Source organism: Amphiura filiformis, chromosome 7, assembly GCF_039555335.1.
Source record: "Amphiura filiformis chromosome 7, Afil_fr2py, whole genome shotgun sequence".
Taxonomy (NCBI): domain Eukaryota; kingdom Metazoa; phylum Echinodermata; class Ophiuroidea; order Amphilepidida; family Amphiuridae; genus Amphiura; species Amphiura filiformis.
This window is the reverse complement of record NC_092634.1, coordinates 45927998-45955696: the sequence shown is the minus strand read 5'-3', so window position 1 is coordinate 45955696 and position 27699 is coordinate 45927998. Positions and strand designations below refer to the sequence as shown.

The following is a 27699-nucleotide window of genomic DNA, read 5'->3' as shown; positions in this document are numbered from 1 at the left end:
ATGTGTCGCTAACGTGCGGTTAATGTTTATTTAATTATTTATCACAACTTGACAATATTCAATTTTTAATATTTTAAGTTTATTTTCTCATAAATAATCTAGCTTTCCTTTATTAGTATTATTGTTACGATGAATAAAAGCAATTTTAAAGACAAAATCCAAATGATAACCCGTTTTCGTATTATTTGTGGCAGCGCGTGTTTAAGTTTTTGTAGCATCAACAACACGTTAATTAAAAAAAAGAAATGCGGAAGTGAAAGTACGAACGAAAATTGCTCAAGATTGACAGACTTTGCTCATGTTTTTGCACCTGTTTTTGACCACGTTTCGGACCAAAACTGACACAGAAATGAGAAAAATTATCATAGCGAATGGAGATGGAATATCACGGTGAAAATGCACTTTTATTTTTTTAACAATCAACATTTGATGAGGTGTAGACCGAGAATGCGTGTGTATCGTCATAATCGTGAATTTCAGATGGGCGTAAAAATCTGTCTGGACGCAAGTTTTTGCAACCTCGTCAGCAAACTTGCGTCATTACGGACGCACATTTTTAAAACCTTAACGGGAACCCTGGTTGTGACAGAGCCAGAGGCAGAAAGCTGAATCTTGGCCAGCGATCCAGTATACCCTAATAGGAATTGCTTTATTCTGTGGGAGGTAACTTGATTTTTTACCAAGATTCTGATCGCTGCGAGTCAGAGTGCAGAGAGAGTCTCAGTGCAGAGACAGTAATTTTAGCACACTACTTCAGCGGTCTGCCAATTTGGCACAGTTTGTTGCGTATATAGAACTGGGGTTCTAATTGGCTAATTGAATTACGTCATCATCACATCGGCATCTCATTTGCTAGTCAAACTGCGTAGCAATGCGTGACCTAATACGCGATAAAGACCAAAGTTTTACTTTTACATCAAGGTTTAGTTTTGCATCATGGTTAAAAAGTTGCCAGACACTTGGGAGTCATGGAGTCAAGGCTTAGTATATACCGTATTGGAAGGAGGGCAGGGCTTCAATAAATGCTAAATGCCATGGTGTAAAAACAAGGTGAAAAGTAAAACAACTTTTTGAAAACAAGTGATAATGGTCATTTTTCATGGGAGATTTTGTCTCGAAAAATAATTTTAAAATAATCGTAAAAGCAAGAAATATACCTTTATTTAATCAGCATCACTTCCGTGAAGTTCCATCACATGAAAAGATGAGTGAAAAGTTGCAGAAAATTTGAGAAATATATGGAATTTTCTCGGAAAAATACATCACATTTTTTGAGAAATTTGCCATCTTGGATAAATGCAAAATCAAACTCGCTTGAAAAGGCATGATTCCCTAGCATAAATTGCCGTCAAAAGGCACATGTATACATCATATGCTCATAAAACAGTGTCGCCTGTTTTACGTCAAAAATAGCTAGTATTAAAATGTGAATTTTGGAACAATGGGTTGTAAAATGCCAATTAAAATTGTATCTAGCAACTTTTGGAATAGGCTTAGCCCTGAAAGGAAACTATTTTGAGGGTAATAAGTGAAAAATAGGGTATTTATCAGTCCCCAAAAAAAAAAAAAAAAAAACCTGAAAGTTAAATTTTTCTTCAAAAGTAGCCTCCAAAATAGGATTTAAAATGTATTTTGAGGTCTAGACCACAGAGAAAAGTGAGAAAATACAGTAGAATTTGAAAGAAGAAAAACAAATTACAATTATTAGTTTGCATTATTTTTGATAATTCTCCATCTCATAGGATACATCATGGGTAAGAAAGGAAAGAAGAAAGGTTCAGGGAAGAAGAGTGGCAAGAAGAGTGCCAAGAGTGTGAGTGGAAAGAAGCCTGCAGAACCTCAGATGACTATCAGAGAAGCAATCATTGCCTACCAGTAAGTAATTCATACATTATTTGATAATAGTATTATTTCCGTAGTACAAAGATGCATTTTCTTGCATAACTTACTCATATACCAGTATTGTTACAGACTTGTAAATTTCACCCACTAGTGAGATGAACAAAAAAAAATTCACCTCACTGAGGAGTTAAAAAAATCCCCACCCAACTCTGTCTGTATAAAGGTATACATTAAAATTGAAAGCACAAAATTTGAAGAAAAAAAATAGCTGCTAAAGGCAACGAAACAAAAATCCACCTGACCCGAACTCTCACCCCCCCCCCCCCCGAATCAAAAGGTACATTCTTAATATATGACTGATCTTACTGGAATAATATTAGGAAATTTGTCTAGGAAGCTACTAATCTATTTATATTTCCAAAGGTCTTGTGGTTCTTGAGTTATTGCTGTAATATACCAAAGTGTTTACCCTCCTGTGAAAAATCATGCACAAGGGCAGAAATGGCATCCCCTATATCAAGCCTTGGGATCTCCTTTGTAGAACCTGTACCTTTCCTCAGTCTTGAGTGTCGATCATCTTCACTTGTTTCAATATTTGAGCGCAGGTACCCTTAGGTCACACTCCGCTCCAACTTTTAAGTATATCTGATAGCTCAAATAATGCTCTGTTAATTTCTTTTCCTTTCTTTCCAGAATAAATGTCAAAGAAAAAGCTCTTGAAGATTTTATGTATGAAATTAAAGGCTTGGAGGAGACAAATGCCAGACACAAAGAAAGAGTGAGTACTGGATCGGATGAATAAAATACTCAACAAATACAAATAATCATATATCATTATTGTGAGGGATTTGGTCAGGAATTGAAATAAATAAAACTGCTGTTAGCAGAAAATTGGGATGGCCTTTATAGAGATTTCACCCAACCTAACCTGAAATAAATAGCATCTGAAATCATCTTTTAACAAATGATTTTTCATTATAAAAGGATTTAAAAATTGTACTAGTAGTGTGATACTCCTGTAGCCTTTTCTCTGATCCCTTGTGTTCGCTAAAAGATTGTGCCCAGAGCCAGCACTCTAATTGGATAGTTAAATTAGCCGGCACTCAACTTGGGCTAGCTACAATCCTGGTGTGATGATGGGTAGTCTAAGCAAATTCTAACCATGTCTGGCAAAGATTGAACCTCATAAGGGAGTGTTCATAAATACTCTGGTGGGGGGGGCTGGAAAATATGTAGGGGGGTCACCAACTTTTAGGAGTTCTGAATAGGGGGTTAAAAAGTTTTGGGTGTATGAACAGGGGGGGGTTAAAAAGTTTTTCGGCACGTAGAGGGGGGGTGTAAAAAAATTTTGCGCGCTGCGCGCGAAATGTTTCCATATTGAAACAGAACAAAAGTACATTTGATCCAGTGTTAAAAATTGTCGTCTATGACTTAATTTTGAGGTTTGTGTCAGTTCTTTCTGGTCAGCTCTTTAAATCACAAAAAGCTGTAATATCTTTGCTCTTCTTTAGTGTTGACAATTTGTACAATAATATTTCATGTAGTACAGATTATTCATTTATTATCACTAATATATACAACTAAATCATGTTGCATTATAATTATAGGCGGAGGAGGCTTGAGAACCGGGGTACACGTCCTCCCCTCTAATGTTTTTCCATGGGGAACATCCTCTAAAAATTCTGAAAGAAGAAAAAATAAAGCAATAATTGCCATGTGCAACTTTTTTTAGCACATCGAAAAGTATCATGTTTTGGGCCCAAATAGGGTAAAATTGCACAATTTTGCGCTATGCGAACTGGCCCATCAATTTAAAAAAAATGAAAGAGAAAATCTGGAGGGCAAAGAAAAGGAGCAAGAAGATCGACCCTTTTCCATATAAATTCAACCCGATCATGGGCCAAAATAGTATAAAATACAAAATGTTTGCACGCTGTGTGCCCACATTGTCACAATAAAGGCATTTTCATCCCATCATGGGCGAAATACACAATTTTTGCACGCGTTTTGTCCCAATAAAGCCTTTTTTTTAAAGCTCAAATACATGTACAGTCTCTCTAAAAAACAAAATCGTTTATATATTTGCAACTGCAATTTATTTTATCGTCTGTGTCCCCGAAATTTTATTCACCCACCGACCAAGAAAACTGGCTACGCCCCTGTATTTTGGGCTAAAATAGTCTTGTTTTTAAGTGCTTCGCCGCAACAAAAAGTCCCAGTAAACATAGGCGTAGATCCCGGGGGGATGGCACATTCAATCATCCCCCCAATGTTGACGCTTGTATGTGTGTTTCTGACCAAATTAAGCTCATATTTGGCCATTTTAGCCCCAAAGTACAAAATTTTTAAAGGCTTCAAGCTGTATGTAATCCACTTTTACATCAAATTTCATTCGTTTAGCTTCCAAATGGCAAAAATTTTAGCATGTGCTACTAAAATCATTTCCACAATTCCACATCAATGACATGCATACAATTTCATTGCACTTGAATACAAATTTAGTAGGCCTATCATTAATGCCATTTGAATGGTAGTAGAATTGAATTAGGAGAATGGTACATTATGATGGGGGGGTCAAAATAGTTTTGAACCTATATGAGGGGGGTCAAAAAGTTTTAGGTCCATTAAGAGGGGGGTCAAAAAGTTTTGGGTTCGCGAAGAGGGGGGTTAAAAAATTTTCGACATGAAAAAAATATTTTCCAGCCCCCCACCAAAGTATTTATGAACACTCCCTAAATAAGCAAGAAACACAGCTACATGGATTATGGGTGCAGACGGTGCAGTTGCATACCAGGCGAAATTTCCCAGAATACAAATGGCAGACTGGTATTCTGGGTCCCGGAATATAAGCAAAATATATATTTCTTGATCATGAGAGCCAACTTGGGTAAGCACAGATATTCATGATTGAGCATACTACGCAAAGACCACATGATTATGACACAAACACAGCTTTCAGTTGTGGCTAGGCAAGGTCAAGGTTTGGTCATGTAGGTTGTTTGATTAATTGTATTATTCCACAAAAGGTACTCTGATGCAGAAGGTACATGCTCTCATGATCGAGAATGAGATATTTTGTTTGTAGGATCAATGATGTGCACATTTTAATACTAAGTTTAAATAAAATGAGGTGGAATTTTAACTGGAACAGGCCTAAAAGAAAACATCACAAAATGTATTCAATTTTGTTGCAATCTTTCAAGGGGCGTACATTTCTTCTGTCCCCTCCCCTGGTATGTATGCCAGTGCATGTGTGGGTGCATTGAGTGTGATTGAAAACTGCATATATTATTATGTGAAGGTAACATTTCTTACCTGCATGACTTATGTATATATTGGTCTTGCGTATTTTATCACTTTTGTCTAGGATAAATTTCTGTAGTGTAAGATTTTAAAAATGCTCTCTGTGTATTTTATATATCTATTTTGCTGTTGTAGAGTAAGAGTTTACTGTAAAGCGCACTGAGACCTTGTTACTTGCGCTCTATAAATGCCTTTTTATTATTATTATTATTATTGCAATACATTCAAAAAGCATAAAAATGAGAAAACAAGTCATTCTATGCAGTTATCAAAGGATAAGGTATCATTGCGTTACATTCAAAAGGCATAAAAATGAGAAAACAAGGCATTCTATACAGTTATCAAAGGGCACCCAATACACTAACCTCATTCTTTATATTCCCTTTAGAATGAAAGACTGAAAGAAGAACAACTCTTCCACATCCGCAACTTGCTGAAGCAATCCAAGGAGCGTGACAAGGAGCTTGAGCAGTCTAATGTAGTCAATAAGGAGCAGGTAGATATTGCACTCAAGGAGAAATGGGAAGCTGCACAGGTTGAAGATAAATTAATTGATGGTAAGTATGTGTGCATTAATGCTCTGCATGCTAGCCATAAGCTTCAACACAAATGTCCAAGTTTTGAAATATTTGAAGAGCTATATTAAGAACCACTGAATCAATACTAGGCTTGTTAGTACTCATTTTAATGCAATTTTCATGCTGATTCCAAATATGGTCATGAAAATTTACATTTCTGAAATTTATGAATTTAAGAACATCAACTCAGTAGCAAGGAGGTCGCAAAACTACCAATTTGTGACTTTACGCTCATTTTGTGGGAATAGGTCACATATATTGCATTGTGTGTGTTAATGTTCCAACACCCTCCCAGGTAGGCATATCATATGAATAGAGAATATAATTTATGATTTATTGGCAAATAAGCATATTAGTTTTCTCTTTTGTTTTATTAATTTGTAAAAGTGTCACATAAAATGGACCAAAATAACAATTATATAATAATAAACACAACACCAAAAGAAACTCCTCACTTGCATAACCCGTCATAAATCTAAACCTGCTCATTTTATGGCAATTTGATTGACACGGTCGTGTGCAGCATCTTGTTAGCTCCAATTTGATACCGCATTTGCTACCAAAAGCTCTAAGGGGCTGTGCAATAATTATGAGCCCTGGGGGGATTTCCGAACAGCCTGCCAAAAATCGCTTGCCCCCTCTCTCGTCCTGCCAAAATCGCTTCCCCCCCTTGGCCCGCCAAAAAATCTTTGCCCCCCCTCCCAATTTTCAAACCTTAAATGGTCTAGATATATGTTGCGAGCGCAGCGAGCAGGAAAATTTGCATTTTAAAGCGTTTCCGTACTGTTTTCCTAGACTTTTTAGAGTGTTTTATTTAAAAGGCACCCCATGAATGTGTGCCAAAAATTGCTGCCCCCCCTCCCTCTTGGCTCTTCAAAAAATTTTGCCCCCCCCTTGCTCGTAAAAATTTCTTCCCGCCCTGCCCCCCAAAAAATTTTACCCTCCCCAGGGCTCATAATTATTGCACAGCCCCTAAATTGACAAATATTGATACAAGCATGTAATTCTATGGTATTACCTCCAAAACGTACACGTTAATCCGGTATTGAGTAGATTGTTGGTGAAGATGATGATGTACATGTATGTAGTAAGAAAATACAGAGTGATGAGTAGGTAGAGGACACCCGGCCCCCCAACTCAACACAAAAGTTGGCTACCATGTGAGTTACCAAATGTTTTAAAGACCCCCTTTGCAATGATTTTTCATCAAATTTACCCCCGTTTTTCATGCAAAATCAAGGACAAAATTAGGCCCAAAACAACCCCTTTTTTGTGGGTTTCAATTACTAGAATTTCCAATACCCCTTTTCAGTGACACTAAATATTGACATAAAATTACCGGGTTTTCCCAAGTACCCCTTTTATCCAAATTTTGCAGACAGTGCAAATTAAATACCCCTATTTTGCTGATTTCACGGTCAAATTTTGTGGACTGTCCAAATTAAATACCCCCTAGTTTCCCCCTAGCGGTCCTCGCTACTGATAAAAAAACTTACCCCCTTTTCCGCGCTATTTGGTAACTCCCATGGTTGTCAATTTTTGTGTTGAGTTGGGGGGCCAGGAGAGGACACAGAAGCATTCGTTTTGAGTTGCAATCATTCATTTCAGTTGTTTCTTCCTTCTGATTGTTTTTACAGCTCTGACACTTGAGATTAAAAAGAAAGAGAAAGAAATAGCAAATGAGAAAAACACTGTAGCCAAATGGGAGGCGTACAAAGAAACAGGTCGTCATGAGCATGCTACACATATCAAGCTATTGGATGAGGAATTGACTGATATGAGGGCTAGTTTTGATGAAATGAAAGGTTTGTGACATAGTTTTGGTATTTCATTCTCTGTCAAAAGCATAGAAGTAGCCTTTTCGAAGTATGGTGCACACAATTGACCTTTTCGGTAAATCCCATAAGCCTTTGCGAGTACACCTGAGAACTGCGCAGTAACAATGTTCAATAAACGATGTCTGCATCAGGGCAGATCGGCGTGACATCAAATGACAAGTTTTCAGGTGTACTCGCAAAGGCTTATGGGATTTACCGAAAAGGTCAATAGAGGCAGTATTCAATCTGGGTAAAACCTGGCAAATTCAAAAGCATTTACTCACTTTGTGCAGCGCCATCCTATTGTGCCCGCCATATCTCGAAAAGGCTAATTTCCAGACTTTTGAGAGCTGTTGAATTTTTTTATTTTCAAGAACTTGTATAGATGTACCCTATCGAATGCAACGACACTCATCCTCATTTAAAGGAAGTCTCCGGCAATCACAACATTATGCCATATATGTTAGGAAAATTATTATCAAGCACAAATCACATGGTTTTATTTTAAACAAACTCATATTAATCATAAAAACAGCTTTGTCTCAACAAGTGATATTCAAAATTATCGAGTGCCAAAATTGTATGGTGTAATCCCAGTAATACAATGAAGGCTGGCGATAGTTGAGCACAAATAACCATGACCTCATTGCATTAGACAATTTTGGGCACTGGAATTTTAAATATCGTGTGTTGAGAGACGACTGTTTATATTGGTTTTTTATGGTAAATATGAGTTTGTTTTAAATAAAACCATGTGATCTGTGCTTGATAATTTGCGTAAATCAAAGTTGATTCTCGCAAACTGTTGTAGTTTACACAGAAGTTGATTTGCAAGAATCAAATGAGTCCCGCAAATTTATTCTGCAAGAATTAAGATTGATTCTCCAACTGTGAAATGAAATTCTGACACTGCTTATGTTCTCCCAGGTCTCAAACATGCTTCCTCAAATTGTTGATTTCCTGGAGAAAGTTTTTCACATTGTATAATTGTTTTTGCTCACAGGTCACTTGGAGAGAACACTGAATATAGCTAAAGACAAAATCAAGACATCAACTGAAGACAGACTTAGTGAACAGAAACACATAGCCTCACAGGTATGATGACATACATTGGGCTATTCCAGTTGAAATTCACACTACCCCTGTGCAAGATTTTGGAAACATATTCCACACGGGGAGTACGTTTTTCAAATGTAAATGGCCAGGTTAATCATTTTGAAACTCATACTCCCCTGTATTATGGCTGTACCTATATCTTCCACAACTGCAGTGAGTATTTCAAATGGAAGTTACTCATTATCTATTCTATTCTGTTCAAAACTCACACTCCCTCTGTGGAAGACTTTAGCTAAATCTTCCAGGGAGGTAGTGTGGATTTTAAATGGAATAGCCCATTGTTTACACCAGTGGCATAGACAATTGAGAAACTGCCCCCTGTGCATGTGAAACTTCTTGCACCCTTGTGGGCTGCTGGCTACCATGATATTTTTATTTTATTTTTAGGCCTTTTTTAAAACCATTTTTGTCAGATTTTATATTATAAACCAATTCAGGGGTAGACATAAAGCGCAATAATCAGCTGGCCCAAGGGAAAATCCACTAGCCCAGGTTTGTTGGACATTTTTTTTGCGGATCTTTGGCTTGTTTAAAGTTAACAAGTCCCTTTAAATGTGTTAACGTCATGCTTACTGCTGTTTGGGTTTTAGTCACCTAAATATTAGGGGTCCTGCTATCGTTCAATTATGTTTGGGTTAAAAATAGAATGTAAACAAAAGTCATTGTCACCAAAGCACAAATAACGATCAATTACGCTAAATTTTGATCATGAAAATTGGTGAAAATGTTTCATAAATTACAAAATAGTAAGTAAGTAGTAGAATATTAGTTATCTACTTCATCATCTTTCTAGTTTTGTAACATGTCATAAATTCATAATTACGCCAAAATCCCAACTGGCCCACTGGGCCATCCAGATGGAAATTTTGGCCCGACAAGAAAACTACTGGCCAGTGCTAGATAGCCAGTGGCTAAATTGACCCCTGTCAATTGATCTTTGACTTTGAGGATGTGTTAAATGATGTAATAGGACTTTAACCATTGCCCAAAGCATGAAAACAAAAGTTGCATTGATATTTTGGTAGCTCACAAAAATACTACATACTGAGGATTTACTAGGCCCATCAATTTAAATAATAACACAGATATAAAGAAATACAGGTTTCTTCAAAATTGAAACAAATTAAAAAATTTGATATACAATTGCTGATTTCCAGAAAGCCATGACCAAGTTGGACAAGTGGAGCACTCAGGAAGTCATGGATAATGATTGGTTGAAAAGAGGATTTACTGGACCCATCAATTTATAATAACACAGATATAAAGAAATACAGGTTTCTTCAAAATTGAAACCAATTTTACAAATTTGATTTACAATTGTTGATTTCCAGAAAGCTATGACCAAGTTGGACAAGTGGAGTACTCAGGAAGTCATGGATAATGATTGGTTGAAAAGAGAGGTAAGAAAGATTTACAGTAACCTACTATTATCGTCCAGTTGTAAAGTTTGAGAATAAATACAGAAAATTTGAACCTGGCAAGAACTGGGACAGTTGGAACAATGATGGACCAGCTGGGAAATAACATCTACAACTCTGGCGGAAATTCGTTGCCACACCAGCACGTTCTGGTGTTAAAAGCACGCAATCGAAGCTAAATATGTGATAGTTCCGTATTATTTTGTATAATAGTTGCAAATGCACATTCAGATTACACTTGCCCTTCCCCACCCCCATTTTCCAATGTTGGGAGACTGTAATGTAGAAATGATGACGATTTTGTCCAAATCAACATTGCAATAGGGGAGCGGGGAAGGATGTTGGCCAATTAACGCTCAGGTGTGGCAACCTTTTTCGCCAAGGTTGTCTCTGCCGAATGCAAAATATTTCATCTAAATTTCGTGTTTGTCTCATAACTCAAAAACGGAATGTCGTATGATCTTCATATTGCACACGATTTGGGAGTAGATAATATTCTTTTGAATCATAATAAAATTTTTGACAGAGAGTACTTGGTTTATTTAGGGAGTGGTCCCTCAAATCACCATTTATGTTAAATTACACACATTTCGTAATTAAGGGATCTAAAATGAGCGTTTATTTGCGTTTCGACAGTATTTTTTGTGGGACATGAGAGCACCTCAGACCTATCGAATTGCATTCTGAATCTGAAGCATGTCTTTCTGATATCAAATAATTTTCATTTTTGAAAATCACAATATAATACAAATTTTATGACAAATTATAAAAATTTGATATTTTTCAATTTTTGATATATAACAGTCCTCGAAGTAAATTATATAAATCTAATGATATATTCTTAAAGTGTATGTAGCAGGGAGGAAAAGCCGACGGTCAATTGAAAATTTTGACCTTTCATATTGAAGATATAGATTTTTTCCCAAAAAGACCTAATTTTTTTGGTGTTTTGGGAAAAAAATCCATATCTTCAATACGAAAAGGTCAAAATTTTCAATTGTTCATCGGCTTTTCATCCCACCTACATACACTTTAAGTATAAATCATCAGATTTATAAAGTTTACTTCAAGTACTGTTAAATATCAAAAATATCAATTTTAATGATTTGCCATAAAATGTGTATTAAATTGCTAATTTCAAAAATCAAAATTATTTGATATCAGAATGACATTCTTCGTATTCAGAATGCAATTCGATATGTCTGATGTGCTCTAATGTCCCAAAATAAATACTGTCCAAACGCTCATACCCCAGCCCTTAACTGCATGATTTTCTGTTAAATATCAGTAACGGAAAATCGTATCAAGTTGCTGCTACACACAGGTTTTTAGTCCATTTTATCCATTTTACAATTAAACGTAAATAACTTTTTTCATATCATTTTCACGCGGACCGACCTATGTATATTATTAATTATTAAGATGCCAAAATAATGCAAAATGTGTCAAAAAACCTTCTCATTTGCCATTACATGCTGTCTACTGAATATAGTACACGAAAATTTCATCATTTTGAATGATGATGAAATAGCCAAGTTTAACTATTAGACCAACAATAATACTGAAGGATTAAGAGAGGAAAAATATTAATTTTAACAAAACTAACAGCGGGTTCGAACCGTGGCCTGTAGTTTAGAAGTCGGCGCCTTTACCGCCGAGCCACGGAGAAGTGAATGAATTCAAGCCATATCTAATATATTAATGTTAGTTTAAAATTATGCAATGCATATGGTATCAAATTGACCTGAAACGTCTCCAATACACATAATTTCATCGATTTACAACGATTGTATATGTTGGCAATGTATTTAGGGTTATAAAAATAAAGTTGGAATTTCGATTCACCACCTTTCTCCATGTTGGACAAATCTTAAATAAAGAAAATAATCTAAATTTCTTTTAATTTGTTTGTGTCGACCGTCGACCATTAAATCATCAACCTCATCTCCATATGTGCAATGGGTTACTGATCTTAAATGCATTTGTATGATATGTTAATTCTACTATGAGGTTATAACATCTCTGTATTAGGTTAAACCAACCAGAACGGCATAACAATTGAAATTGTAGGTGAATGAGAATTAAATCACCTGTTTTACTGTACATATACGCATTGCATAATTTTAAATTAACATTAATGCATTAGAAATGCTCACGAATTCAACGACTTCTTCTTGGCTCAGCGGCTAAGTCGCCGCCTTTGAAATCTATAGATCAGTGAGATCAGGGTTCGAATCCTCTGATGACTTTTCTATGATTATAATTTTCCTCTTCTGATCCTTGCTATTATTATTATTAGGTCTAATACTTAAACTTCACGCTATTTCGTCATCATTAAAATAGTTTTATAATTTTGCGTGTACTATCTTCAGTAGACAGCATGTAATGGCGAATGATATTTTTCACATATTTTGCATTATTTTGGCATCTTTATAAATAATAGGACACATAGACCAAGCCATGTATAAATTACATGAAAATAATTATATTTAGTACAGAGTACATAAACAGGCTAAGACTTTGTGAAAATTGCACATGAATCCGGCATTCCGTGCTAAAAAGATATGAACGAAAACGTAATTTCAGATGATTTTTTTATATGTTATTAGAGACAACTCTGGCGGAAATTCGTTGCCACACCAGCACGTTCTGGTGTTAAAAGCATGCAATCGAAGCTAAATATGTGATAGTTCCGTATTATTTTGTATAATAGTTGCAAATGCACATTCAGATTACACTTGCCCCTTCCCCACCCCCCATTTTCCAATGTTGGGAGACTGTAATGTAGAAATGATGACGATTTTGTCCAAATCAACATTGCAATAGGGGAGCGGGGAAGGATGTTGGCCAATTAACGCTCAGGTGTGGCAACCTTTTTCGCCAAGGTTGTAGTTCAACCTGAGCAAGTTGATAAACAAGTGTGACATGAGAGTGGTGGGAGACATAAAGATGAAAATTTCATCAAGGGTAGATGCGGTATTGTTGGTCGAAGCAGCCAAAAAAAATCGATTCTCATTATGTAAATCAATATATTATTGAAAAATAACACTTTGATGTTTTGCAAAAGTTCATTCTACAAATCATATACTTAGAAAACTTGCTTAATTCATTGTTGTTAATGAGCTATGTACGTTTTCAAAAGTGTTGTTGATTCAGCCCTCTGTACAACATAACTCAAGAACCACAGGTCCTACAAAAGTATATCTGTGATATTTGAATTCTTCTACACGCTCGCTATGAAATGATCAATGCAATTTTTGCCAAAGCTCACTATCAATTGCAAGATGCTGTAAACTACCAAATTGCAACAGTTTAGTTGTTAACCTTAAGTGTTACAGTTTTTATTCAAATTTTTCTGTCTTCGTACAGGCTGAACTTCACAGGGTAGAGACCAAGCAACTCGCTTTGGATGTCGAGGAACTAGAGAGGCAGAATCTGGAGTTGATGAGTACACTCTTTGATTGTCGCATAGAAGACCTGAAAATATCAAGGTGAGAAGCAAACTACTGACTCCACCAGTTTTGTATGTTGCTTGTGGAGTGCAAAACAGTGTACCTCCAGATTATTTCATCATGTGCCTGGCAAACCTTAACCCCCTGAGCACTACCTGCCGATTTTTTAAACATTGCCTCTGATTGGTCAATTTGCACGATATCTTCATTTTAATCACCAATCAGAATAGAGCTTTACAAATAATTCACCCCAATATTTTTGCGTGGTGAAATTATTCTAACACCATTGCTGATTGGTCCAATTGAGAATGAAAACTTCTTTTTGGCTGATCGGCAGGTAGTTCTCTTGGGGTTAACTTAAAGTGCATACTTGTTAAGTTTCTGCGTGTAATACATGCTCAAGCAGAAAGATGAATGGCAGAGGTAACAAATGTGCCCCCTCTGGATGTATTTGCCTGAACAGAGGCAAGTAGGGAAAAGTACCTTATTGATGTGAATGCCACAAAGTCCAAGACTGAACTATAGAGTGTCTTTTCTCAAGTTGAGATAACAACATGTTGGATTTTGCAGTGGCAGATTCGAATTGGTGCCTTTACGCAACTGCGTCACCAGCGTACGGACAAATCACCCTTCTACAGGTGTATATGCCTGTATTAGCTGTCAAGTTAGCTCAATCGATAAGTCGTTCGACTATGGTGCGAGAGGTTGCAGGTTCGAACCCTGGTGGTGCCTAGTTTGTTCTCGTGGAAAAATTGAGTTAGCTTGAAATTCCTCTGGACAAAGAACTTACTGCCAATTTGTCTTGTTGTAACCCGTACGAAACTCGAGGAGTTGATTCTGGTTGCGATGGTTATTTGTGGAATGTCTAGGGTGTGCGCTCTTGAAGCAGAAAAGTCCCTGAATTGTTGTTTAATCAGGGACTGTCTTTTGTATTTTCCAGAGGAGCATTAAAACACTCCCCTGGAGCTTTCAAGGAGAGCGGTGGTAAAAAGCTCCCCTGGAATAGTTTAGGAGAGTGGTGGAGTGGTTTACATGGTTTAGGAGAGCAGTTTTGAATATTTGACAATTATAATTAATCAAAACACTGTATTTAGTGTAGAATACATGGAAAGTCACTTCAATTTATAACCTTTAGCATTTTAGGCGCACTAGTGCGAGTCCCTGGTTTAATGGTTTATAGAATGATGTGGGGCCGTAGTGGTCAGCGACAACCTGTAAAGTGGGCTGAGGCTTGCGGATCAACGTCTAGGCGTTGTGCCTGTGCGTAGCACACTATAAATCACTGCGCTTTATTTTTATTTTTTTCTTGCCTCCTGGGATTATGTTGGCATGCGCAATATAAATCTGTCACTGCAATATCCAACTTGAGATGAAAGACCATAAATGATGGTGTACTTGGCACTGAGTTTAAATACATGATATAGAGTACGTTCTATATTTCAATATGCTTTATACTGCTTATTCTATTGTTATCAATGATACGAGTTACAATCTGAAATAATTACTTTTAATTGATATTGTTTCCAGAAATTTCTACCTGAATCAATTTGGAGATCATGACAATCTTGAGGAGGATGACAGAGGCCTATTGGAATCAGATTTAGCTAAGCTTGATTTTGAAGAAAGACCAGCTATTGAAGCACCCAAAGGTACTTTATGACGACTGATACTAAAAGGGTTATTGATGTACCTATTGTAAAGGATTATTTATAGGATTAAGCATTATTGACAAACAACCTTTGGGGAGGGGAAATAGTGCATCTCCAGATGATTGAACCAGTGTCCCAGCAAACTTGATTTAAATGTATTTTTGTCATATGTGATGCGATCAAGCAAAATCAGTCGGAACTCGGAAATATTAAATTTTCTGTTTCTTATAAGTTAGTAAAAATCATTTACAAAGTTGCATTTTGCAGAAAATCCCATTGAAATTGGACATCCTGTTCCAAAGATATGAGCAATTAAAGGGTTTCCAAAACAACAGGAAACAAAATGAAATATTCACTTTGTTTGGCTATATCTCAAAATCGATATTTCTGAGGTCTGACTGATTTTGCTTGGTCGCATCACATATGTGTGTAATGCAGTGTGGTCTTTATGGAGATTGGAGGGGTTGAACTCCCAAGAAATGCCTCAGATCCTCAAATACAAACATGTTTGCCTTTGCATTTTTTAAATGTTTGACTCTCCAAAATTACAATTTTGACCTCAAATACAGACCTGAAGCTGACCTTTGGTGGAAAATCTTCACAAAAAAAAGCTGAAAAACAGTGTGAAATTGGGGTAAATTAGCCGGTCTGAAAATATAAGAAATCAGGTAAATTTGAGCAAAAAAAACCTGAAATTTGCTGAAAAGCTAAAAAGTTTCAGGTCTGTGAATAAACTTTATTAATGACCACATTGGTGTTATATAAAGTTTTGCATGCAGTAATGAATTCATTTTAAGAGTGGTTATCCAAGACTCACTCGGTCCTCTTTGACTAAACCACCTTTTGCGATACCAGTGAAACGCAATACCAGGGAGTTGGGACTGAGTGAGTTTTGAAAAGTAAAGCAGATTCACATGTCTGGCAATAGGGGACTGAGTGAGTTTTGCAAAAATGGGATAGTTTATGTCAATATTTACAATGATTTTGACCAAAAGTGGATTGGGTGAGTTTTGAGCAACCACTCTTCTAATTATTATGTGATTTTAAAGTTAATTTTTTATTACTTCCACGGTCTATGCTGTGCGCTGAGTGTACACAAGCGTAAACACAGAAGTGATAACAATCACGCTGATTGGCTGATCAACGGAGTTGACAACAAGACGGTTGACCCACTTCTTCACAATCTTCTTCCCATCACCAGCGTGTACCCGGACCATGGAAGTAATAAAATATTTACTGTAGGTCTTTGTCATGCATAACAATCCAATGTAGCAGATTGCCCATCACATGGGGTTACCGTAGTTTCCGGAATATAATTTGGTTCACCTGAAGTTCAGTAGTGACATTCCAACTAACCGCCCCTGTACGCATGCGTGTACACTCAGTTTGTTTAACTTTATGTGCGCGATTTGATACTGCGGCGAGCGAAATACGCACATACGTCACTACCAAACTTGAGATGAACCAAATTATAGCGTCTGAGCTATCCTAGTCCAACTTCTTTGGGTAATACAAATTTATATCTAATCATATGTGACATGATTGATCCATGGGGGCCAAAGATGGCAAATTTGAAATTGAGATGCAGGCAAAAATATGGAGTAAAAAACAATAAAATACATAAGAAAAACTTTAGAACCAAGTATGCTAGACCTTTGGTGTTTGTATAAGGTAATAATAATAGTAACTCAATTTTCAAAAATGCCTCCTTTGGCCCCCATGGAGCAGATCGTGTCACATATTATCAAATAACTATTTTTCATTTATATCTCAGTTGTTGCTAGGAAACCCAGACCTGCAAGTGCTACTCAGCGTGCAGTAGAGGAGCGGGTGTTTGCTCTTCAACCTCTGGCTGATGATGATGATGATGATGACGAGGAGGAAGAAGAGGATGGAGCTTGGGGAGGAGAAGATGAAGATGAGGATCTTGACCACTATTTGCAATATGATGATGAAAATTTTGGGGTAAGTAGATTCAAATGTAAGCCAATCTGACAGTTCCACCTTGAGTCATACCATTCTGTGCCAAGTGTTACCATGTTTTTCATGAACGCAATTAAAAGGAAAATGGTTGAATGTTATCTTGTAAAAGAATTATCCCCAAATACATTTCAACTAGAGTCCGAAGTTTTCGAAACGGAAGAAAATCACGGAATCGGAGGTACAACACGGAAAATGACATTTTTGTATGATGTGACAAAAATTGTTAAAAGATAAGAGAAATAAATGTTAAAAACAAGCATGAGTAGTGTATGTCAATCTTTATGATAAAAATACTGTTTAATAATACTGAAATAAAGGTATATTACCAAGGCATGAACCCCTATATCCCTCCAAACATCGTAATAGTCGGCCTATTATCGTGAAAATATTCCAATCAGAGCATATTGATCGCGATATTGAACACTTTATTGTGTCATTGTTTATACATTTTAAGCTTTATTCATGACACGGATTTACAAATTTTACAACACGGATTACAACACGGAAAATGGATTTTAGAAAACGGTAAACTTCGGACTCTAATTTCAACAGTGTAGAAATATTTGGCATTACTGTAACCACTCGCAGGGCCGTAGCAAGCGGGCGGTCGGGGATGCCATGGTCGCCCCAGTTTTTGAGGAATTTGCTATGTTTTTCTTTGTATCTTTATTTCAATATGGGCATAGATTTGTAATTTGGCTGCCCCATATATTTGTGATGGCCGCCCCACATTTTTCAACCTTGCTACGGCCCTGACCACTTGTGTATAAGCCCGCCCATCTAGATGGCAGATTACATTTCAAAAATGAGGGTGGGCTTATAACCAAAGAGGGGTTAGTACTTGAATGTAAAAATAAGAACAATCATCCAAATTTGTATATGCCTGATGTACCAGTAATTTCTATCATCTATGTCAATGTTTTTTAATTATAAGTACCAGATATGGAATGTTAATTATCAACTGATATTCTTTGTATTTGTTCTTAAATGTGAGAGAAAAGCATTGATTTGATTAAAGAACGCCCACAGGGAGGTTACTAGACGCATACTGGATACAACACATGCATGTAATTATACTTGCATCAAAAATGGCATATTGTGTTCATCCATTTTAAATTATCACTGTAGTTTCAAGCAATGTGTTTCAAGACATGGAAAAAATGTGGTCAAGCCAGCAGCATTGGAATATTCAAGATGAAATCCATACACCCCCTAAAGAAGACATGACCTTAATATCCTACACAGGGATGTAGATTTCAAATGGAATCACCCATTTAGGTAACCCCATTTAAAATTCACACTCCCTGTATGGCAGATTAAGGTAATGTCTTTCATAGGGGTGTATGGGTTTTAACTGGAACAGCCCATTGTTACTGATGAGCCATATAATCTTAGGTTTGTAATACATATCAAAGACATTTGATTTGATTTGATTTGATTTGATTTGATTTGATTTGTTTGGGCTTGACAACTATGGTACACCCTAGAAAGCCTAGCTCTCATGAAGCTTATTTCTGTTGGGGTCTATTTGAACACCAAGATGGGTTAACACCCTACTCTCCTCGAAACTGACTGTGAGTTATATGTACAGGTATGGCTCTGTGAAGGATAGAATTCTCTCACGGTTCATATACCCAACTCTAAATGCACCATGGGGAGAGTGGAAGTCTGAATTTCATCTACAGATGTTGCCAATATTTGCCCCTCGCTGGGAATCATACCTGGGACCTCCCGACACTCAGGGATTGAGTTTTAAGGCGTGCGAGTGTGATCACACACCTTAAATTGCCTGTCTGGGTGCGATTTATAGCACACCTTGATTCCTAAACTTCCTATTGAGTGCAATTTAATAGCACGCCTAACAGCCCACCTTAACATTTCCAGAAGTGCGATTAGTAGCACACCTGTTACTTTCAAAACTCAATCCGTCACACTGAGCCATGCTCTCCCTGTCATCTGTGTAAATCCATGACTTGAGTGCAAATGTTCCATCAGCTTATTAAACCTAGCTTTCATTCTTCCCTTGTTTCATATTGGTGACCCAATAATAAACATGATCTATAAAAAGTTAGAATCAGTAAACAACAAGTAATGCCAGTGACTTACTCAGATTTTTTCATGTGTTGCTTCAATACAGGAATACCTCAATCTCGGACCTGTTGAACTCAAACTTCTGAGAGTAATCGGACACCATGCGCCTCTTCATCATCCAGATAAACTATCTGATGCAGAAGCTGAAGCAAAGCTAGCAGCACCTGATGTATGGCCAGTAACACCTGATATGCTGAGAGCTGTGACAGAATCACCAACTGTGAATACCTAAAATACCATTAACAAGTGAAATAGGAAAGGATATTATAGAACTATACGGGAGGTGACTTTAACCCAAAACCGTAAACGTTCGCCTAATGGCGCACCTGAGCTCCTTTGCCTTGGGATAAATTTCATGTACAAATAGAGAGCTCCCTCCTCTAAAAATCCCAACAAGAATTAAGGGTAAGTACCCTTATTTGCTGGTGGGATTTTATGGGAGGGGACTTTTAGTTTGAATCTAAAATTCAAGTTATGTCAAGGTAGCCCGTAGCGCCATTAGGCGAACGTTTATGATAACGCTATAGCACTTGATGTATGGCTACTGTCCAGCCCTGACACTAAATACACTGGGCACTGTACATGTGACATCAACAGAGACTCCAATAATTATTGTGAACAGTGAACACATGCAAACCTTAAACTAATAAATATTGCATCTGGGCATGAAAAACCTATGTTATTTGTCCCTGTTACTCATTTGGTAAAACGGGGAACTATACAAAAAGTCAAATTTGAAGGTATTTTCATTTTGCAGGGACATCAAACACACTTAACTAAACTCATCCCAAAAAGAAAGTATCCAGTTTGATTTTATTCCATAAGTCACAGATGTGGCCTTAAATCAAAACCTACTAAAAGTATGTTACAGATAATTATTTTCCGCACAGTTTGATACCTCATTTGTTCAAATCAATGCAGAATTGATGACACAGTGACCATTTGAATGCAATTACCTCAATTTTAAAAGTTGCAGTAATTCCTATTGATTTGGTTCTGCTTCTCAATTATGGGCAGATCAAGGGCGCATCAGACTCACGTCTCACTGAGAGCATGCGAAGATGTCTGACAGTCATTGATGCAGCAGGAGGACATACCAGATATTGCCTGTGAAGAGTGAAGGGCAAACATTAAGGAAGGAGTAAAAGAGTATCTGCATTCAATAAAACACATGAAGTGAAGTCAAAGAGTCTTAGTTCGTCTCTGTTATTGTGTACCTTTATGACGAATCTTGAGAAGCAGGAAAACCACATCAATAGGAATTACTGCAACTTTTAAAATTGAGGTCGTTGCATTTAAAAGGTCACTGTGTCATCAATTCTGCATCGATTTGGACAAATGAGGTATCAAACTGTGTGGAATAAATTTATCTGTAACATACCTTTGGTAGGTCTTGATTTAAGACCCCATCTTTGACTTATGAACCAAAATCAAACTGGATACTTTCTTTTTGGGATGAGTTTACTTAAACTAATAAAAAAACCGTTTTTGAACATTTAGGTAGATTTTGTGTCACCTGCGCAATGTCAATAATTTAAGAAATGTTCAGTTCCCTGTTTTGCGGAAGAATTTACATTTACATACCTAGTTTTTCATGCCCAGCGACGATATTGATATACCAAAAGAGTGACAACTGTATGAAAGTATGAGGGTGAGCCAACAAAGCTATAGACGAATCCAATTTCACACATTCCTACACCTCAGTGGCAGCCATGGCTGGGTCCCCGCTGAGTATATCTCACCTGAAATGTGAAATGATGCGTCCTTGGCGGGGATTTTAAACTGCATTCCAACACCCGTGTTACACGTAGACAAAAGAATGATAAAAGTGTACAACACAATACAATATAACATTGATTTTTTAATCAGCTTTAATCCACCCAATTGGGCAGTCACAACACCAGCTTGGTGCGCCGGGACCCAATAATGGCCGACCAAATCCTGACCATGACTTGGCTCGTTGGATTTGTCTATTACCCCTGTGATACTTAATAACATTTTGAGTAGTTTTCGTAGGTCCAATGGCCATTATATGTTGGCAGATATGCCATGGTGTACTCAGCCACAAAGCAACTCTATGAACTATGACCTAGGGAAACAATTACAATATTGTCTGCTCCAGATACTGATATGTACCCTTTGACATTCATTATCAAATTCAAAGTTCAAACCCAACAAAAAGTTAAAGGTGTGTGACTCGATCAATATTTCATACCCTCAACTCACCTCAAACTTGATGAGATTTTGATATCAAATGAAAGATCCTATTTTCTCATTAACATATGTTGAAGAGAAAAATAGGATCTTTCATTTGATATCAATTTATTACATGATTGTCATTAATAAAACACTGTAGACTACCAGTAACACTCTGATAAAGACATCGTAATTTGATAGTTTGTCTTAAAGCTCCTCAAAGTTTGAAAACCTAATGAGGAATGCGTTTTTTAGTGGGTTTTTTAACTTCATTTTTTTTATCTGTGGGACGAAACTTTTTGATAAGAATAGACCACCTTTTCATCTGTCAAGGTTTCACTATAGTCAAGATGAAGAATTTTATTGAGATTTACAATTTAGGCTAGATGTCAGGCGTGATATTTTTGTGTGGTGGATTTAGAAGAAAAAATAAAACAGCGGAAAAAAACCTGAAATTTACTCAATCCAGCGGGAATGATGCGCAAAAAGCGGGCGATTTTACTAATGTGCGCCGGAGCTTTAAGACTATTTTTCAAGGTGGCCTAAATATCAGTTGTCGCATACAAGGAATGTTTATGTGTTCTTTTTGCATGAATGCTTGAAAGGGATGACATTTTATGTTGTACAAAAGTTTTTCAAATATATCCAGCCACCTTCCTTTAACTTTGTGGTTTTCTATGATGATTCAAAATAGATTTGGCCAATTGCAAATGGCATTTGCCATGAGGTTTTGAATCGGTGAAAATCATCTCCACTGTGTCTTATTCCATCCAGCTTGTTTTTTCCGTCCAATTTGTAATTTTTATTCACTATTTATATGAATAGTATATATGACTTGTAATTGATATAGTAATTGTGTCAATCAGCTGCATTATTTTGAGAACTGTCATGATATTGACCAAGATTCTGTACATAAATATGTATAAAATAGTTCATAACTCCGAACACTTATTGACAAATAAATGTGCAATGGCTGATATTAGTGAAAGGAACTAATTTAAGCTCTGAACTGAAAGAGAATTCAGAATACAAAGTTCATTTTTCAAAACCAAGTGAGCTATGTCCACACACCTCCGACAAATTTCGGCCTGTAGAGGACGCACTACTCGCGGAGATGATTGGGTCATAGATGTCGGGCCTCTACAGTCCGAAATTGTCGGAGGTGTGTGAACATAGCTCACTCTGAAGAAGAGTGTCGCCCAAGACACTCAAAACTGTCAGGTCAGTGAAAAACAATATTTAATTGGTTTTGAAAACGAACTTTGTATTCTGAATTTCTGCAAACCTGATGAATTTATTTACAGACATGAAAGAGAATTATTCCTTTCTTAGACAAGTTCCTATATTCTGTGGCTTCCTCAAGAGAGAGAGAGAGTGGTGTCAGTGCGTGCTCCAGTCCAATTGAATACCTGAGTGGAAGAAGGGCCCCAACTCCATCAAAACTGTTTTTGAGATATTAAGAAAAAACTTAATATTTGGAAAAGTTTTATAGACAGAATGTTTTCATCTTCAGGGGACCTTTAATACATGATCATACAGTACTACATACATTCGAAATCATATATGATGTTTCCATGGCAACGGTACAGGTCTTAATACAAGCTGGAGTTGGGCCCTTCTTCCACTAATATAGTGCAAGTGCCAGTTCCGTAAGCAGATGTGTTATAAATAGCTACAGAAATTTGGAAATTATACATTAATTGCACAAGTAGAAGCATGAATATGTTAGCAAGAAAGTTTATTTTAGTGGAAAGCAGATTTCAAAATTCCTCTTTAACCCAATATTTGAGGAAGAAGGGCCCAACTCCATGAAAACCATGATTAAGTGTACGTGGAAGACTATTTAGAAAGTGGATTTTGGCTCGTCTTTCACACACAAGGAAGAACAGTCTGCTGGCAATAAAATGCTGTGTCTAACTCATTTTTGTAAAAAATTGGAGTTGGGCCCTTCTTCCACTCAGGTATTCAATTAGTATTAAATGGCACATGTTGACTCAAAGAACTGGTGTGATTACATGATGAGATAAAAGGCGGTACATCTGTACACACACAAAGTAACTGTGACTAAGTAACTGTGAGTAAGTATTGACATCACTCTCTTGAGGAAGCCCAAAAAGGTGTGACTTTTATAAACATTGATAGTATACAAATATTAATTGTCTGTGATTGGAATGGAACAATACATCTTTCACCGAGTGATTATATTTCGACCATTACACGAATGTAAGACAGTTAATTTCAAATACTAGGTTTACCTGAATGGGCAACTCCATTTACAATCAATACCTCTATGTGGAAGATAAAAGGTGATGCCTTTATAGAGGTATCTGGATTTCAACTGGAATAACCCAAGCTATGATAAATCAGGCATATTGGATTGTTATACGTTGGGACCAAATGAGTATAACTCGGAATGAAAACAATTGAATACCTGAGTGGAAGAAGGGCCCAACTCCAATTTTTTTTAAACGAGTTAGACCCAGCATTTTATTGTGCTTCCGTGTGTGTGAAAGATGAGCCAAAATGAGTATAACTGGCATTTTATGGCGAATCAAACAATAACCTGGGTGATAATCTTGATCAGATTATTGCTCAATTTCATGTTATATTACACGCAATATTGCCAACATGGATACACTTCAATATGTTTGCCAGCTGCATACCAAAATCATCCAGGTGTGTACTATTTTGCCACAGAATGAAAATCGGAGAACCTGTAGTCAGCCCCCATCTTGATACATGCATGGGGCAAAAATTTAGGATATTCATGATTTGCTCGAAATGCACCCAAAACTAATCAGCGGTTGTGATGGATATTAGACACACTTAATGGGAACACCTAGTGAATGCGTCCAAGGAGTGACGCTATATATTATAGTGTGATTATCACAGAGAATTGTTTTCATTCAGTTTGGCATATCATCTGCAAGGACCCGAATACCTCCCCAATTTTTTCCCCTTAATTGAACACGCTGTTGCACATGGCAGAATAGAGACTGCAAATATGTGACATGATCAAGGGGAATGAGTCACATGTCGGCAATTTTCAATTAGAAGTCTTTTACACCATTTTCTGGCAGTTTATAAATGCTACATTTTGATGCAAACCCATCAAAATCAGACATCTGGTTACCGAGTTATAAGCAATTTTTCAATGGCTCAAAACAATATAAAACAAAATTTGAACACTGTTTTTGCCAATATCTCAAAAACAATATTAGCGACATCCGACTCATTCCCCTTGATCATGTCACATATTAGCTCTCTAATCTAACCTCTAACCAAACCAAGTGCAATGTGTGCCTTTTGTACATGGATGAATTATTGTGATGTTATGAAAAAGAGAACTTGCAAAAATAGCAAATAACCAAATATTTACATGTTCTATATGTGTACATTATTTTATTAAATACAATAAAGCTTATAATTGCTCAGTGGTTCAAATTACATTTTCCTATCGTATTTTACTTCATTTCTGTTCATTGTGTGGGTTGAAAATAAAGAAATAGGTATTTCTTCAATTCTATTTCATTATTTCGAAGTCAAGCAAGAAAAAAGCGAAAAAGTTCTTGAGCTTGCATGGTCACACCCCCCCCATTAACACCAGTGTGAGTAAAGTTTCACACAATTACCATGACCATCCACCACGAAGTGGTAGTAAAGTCGGCTCTAGATCATTTTCTGTTTATTGAAGATTTGAAAAAATGACACCTCAACCAGCTTCATCGGACATCTGGAAGTGAAGTTATGGTTCATCAAAGGTCAAATTCCTAATATGTTTTACATAGAAATCCATTTACTGTTTTTGATTGTATCTCAAAATGGAAAATGCAGACTTTACGACCAGTTTGTGGTGGTTGGGCACATATTTGCCCTAATTAGCGACACAGATGTCAATTTGGCGCTTACTATAGCATAGAAATGAAAGTTATAATTGAGAATTGACACACATAAACTTTAAAAACTTGGTTTGCTATGAAATTTAAAACATTGCAAGTCCCTTTTGGAGAGCATTGCCTCAGGCCCAAGACACTCCGGAGCTAGTTTGAGAACAGTACAATATATATGTGATTCGTAATAAATTATCGTGCAAACCTGTGCTAGTCTCTTACACAACCAGTTTGTGCCAGTCCTGACATACAGTCTGTGATTGTTTCAACACGTCCATGACGACATGGATAATTTATTAATTATTAATTTATTTAGAGTTACATTTTTGACATGGTGTTGCTATCCTCAGCATCAGTATAGGCTGTGTGTACGGAGTGTCTCATTTCATTGTATAGGATCTCAGATTGCCTTTATGCACTCACTCCAACACAAGTACCTGCCATATTGATACACATGCAGGTGAATCAGGTGAATCAGGTGTGTCATATGTTTAATGTACAAATAGCCGCAATGGTTGTAGTAAATACTTGTCATTTTTGTGTATTTAGAAAATAAGACAAGAACACCCAAAATGTTTGGCAAATTTTCTAATGAATCGGTATTTTGATCAGTGATGGTGGAACCATTACAATTTAGGGGGGGATATTTTGCGCTGGCATTACTAGGACATTTCCGAAAATCAACTTTCAAGGGCCTTAGAAGTGTTATTACTGTTGTCTGTTCAAATCTGAAATACTGATGCATAAGAAGGTCCACAAATACTTTTTAAAATAAGTCGAAAAAATATTTGACGAAATGAAAATGTGTAAAAAGGTGTACGTAGCCTTATATGATTTACACATAAGGGCTAAATTATAGCATTATAATGGTTTGTAATGTAAAAAAAAAAAGTTGCATCTGAGTCCATAGAAGTCACCTCTCAAGCAATAAAGTAGGCCAGGTCTATTCATGTGTTTGTTAAAGAAATCCTGACTGCTATGGACTCGGGTGCAACTTTTAAAAGTCTCTTTTCTTACACAATTAAACCATTGTGACTGAACGCAATGATGTGTGAGGCTATAAATTGGTCCACATGTGTGAAACAAATAGGGCTATACATACCTTTTGTAATATATTTTTTGACTATAAAGTGATCACTTTATTTATGAAAACATGTCAGATGGCAACATGTCAGATGGCAACATCTTATGACCACTTCACTGTTATTCAACAGCCTCACTGTCCTGTACTTGATTGAGCATGAGCTTTAAAAGCAAACCAGGCCTCACGGTTAGATTGTAGTTGCGGCAGTTTGACGTCACACGCCATCACTTCATCAGTTCTACAAGCAGGACTGCTAATAAGTTGCACAAAGAACACAAACTTCACTTAAACTTGATTTATTGATTAACATAATTATTAATCTTCGCCAGGCAATGTTGCATGGTTGCAAGTTGTATTTCATGACACATAAAGTTTGAGGCCAATTTCAGATTATTGAGAACTATTTAAAAATAGAAAACAGAATAATAATATTAATATATGCATTATAGCCCCATTCATTGATTTGCTGATCCGGATGATCGTAAAAATCATCAAAATTCAGATTTTGATACTTTTGTCATTATCATAAATGTGTTAACATAGCCTGTTAGTGGTTCAGCCGAAAGCTGTGTATTTAAGACAAAAATAAGGAATTTATATGGATCTGTAATTTAGATACTGACAGTATCTAAATTAGCTACATGTATTTGAATGGGGCTTCAACTTCGTCAATACTGTTGCTTTCTTTGTTTTTTTGCCAAATTTTTCATTTCAAAAATACCAAATGACAATTTGAATGACTTATCCTTCAGTTTTAAGCAATTTATGAACAATGTTAATTTTTTTACACTTTCGCTGGGATCACTGAATGGGTCTTTAAGCAAACTCTAATTAGGGTCGCTGTATGTCAAAATCTACACATGATACAAGTAGTAACAGGTACAGTTGGGCAACAGGCAGTATAATTCCAACCTTGACTCCATAACCTTGACCACTGCCAACTAAACATATGGTCAAATAATTTAACATAATTTGTAGGAATGCTGAAATCTGTGAGGCTATGTCATTACCAAGCTTCAAAATCATAATTTGGAGCAAATCTAGAACTATTACGGCTTCCATGCCTTATTTGTTCAGTTTTCTTCATACTATGTAATGCCAGACCATGTAAAAGGCCAAAAATCAGTGTCATGGGATTTCAGTACATGTACTCACTCAGTAGTACAAGTACTGAATGAATTGACACTCATCTCATTTACAATATCAATTATGTTTTTGAACAAATTAGTCTGATCTTATATTTTAAATATAAGATCAGACTAAATAATTTAGTAGATAGT

The 27699-nt window shown here is 36.5% G+C and overlaps 1 protein-coding gene across 1 annotated transcript; it reads left to right on the top strand.

The window, feature by feature from the left end:
* Positions 1 to 1745: 1745 nt before the first annotated feature.
* Positions 1746 to 20022, top strand: LOC140157242 (coiled-coil domain-containing protein 83-like). Its single transcript, XM_072180366.1, has 10 exons — positions 1746 to 1875; positions 2536 to 2620; positions 5534 to 5702; positions 7361 to 7528; positions 8544 to 8635; positions 9988 to 10056; positions 13444 to 13565; positions 15054 to 15175; positions 16950 to 17140; positions 19296 to 20022. Exons 1-10 carry the CDS (start codon positions 1751 to 1753, stop codon positions 19479 to 19481), a joined length of 1329 nt encoding a protein of 442 aa, XP_072036467.1. The 5' UTR covers positions 1746 to 1750; the 3' UTR covers positions 19482 to 20022.
* Positions 20023 to 27699: the final 7677 nt, after the last annotated feature.

What these genes read in the sequence shown, in the direction of transcription:
- LOC140157242 (XM_072180366.1), top strand. Translation starts at nt 1,751, where the DNA reads ATGGGTAAGAAAGGAAAGAAGAAAGGTTCAGGGAAGAAGAGTGGCAAG. An exon ending in AGCTATTGAAGCACCCAAAG is followed by an intron (nt 15,176 to 16,949) that starts GTACTTTATGAC and finishes TTTATATCTCAG; the next exon opens with TTGTTGCTAGGAAACCCAGA. An exon ending in ATGATGATGAAAATTTTGGG is followed by an intron (nt 17,141 to 19,295) that starts GTAAGTAGATTC and finishes GCTTCAATACAG; the next exon opens with GAATACCTCAATCTCGGACC.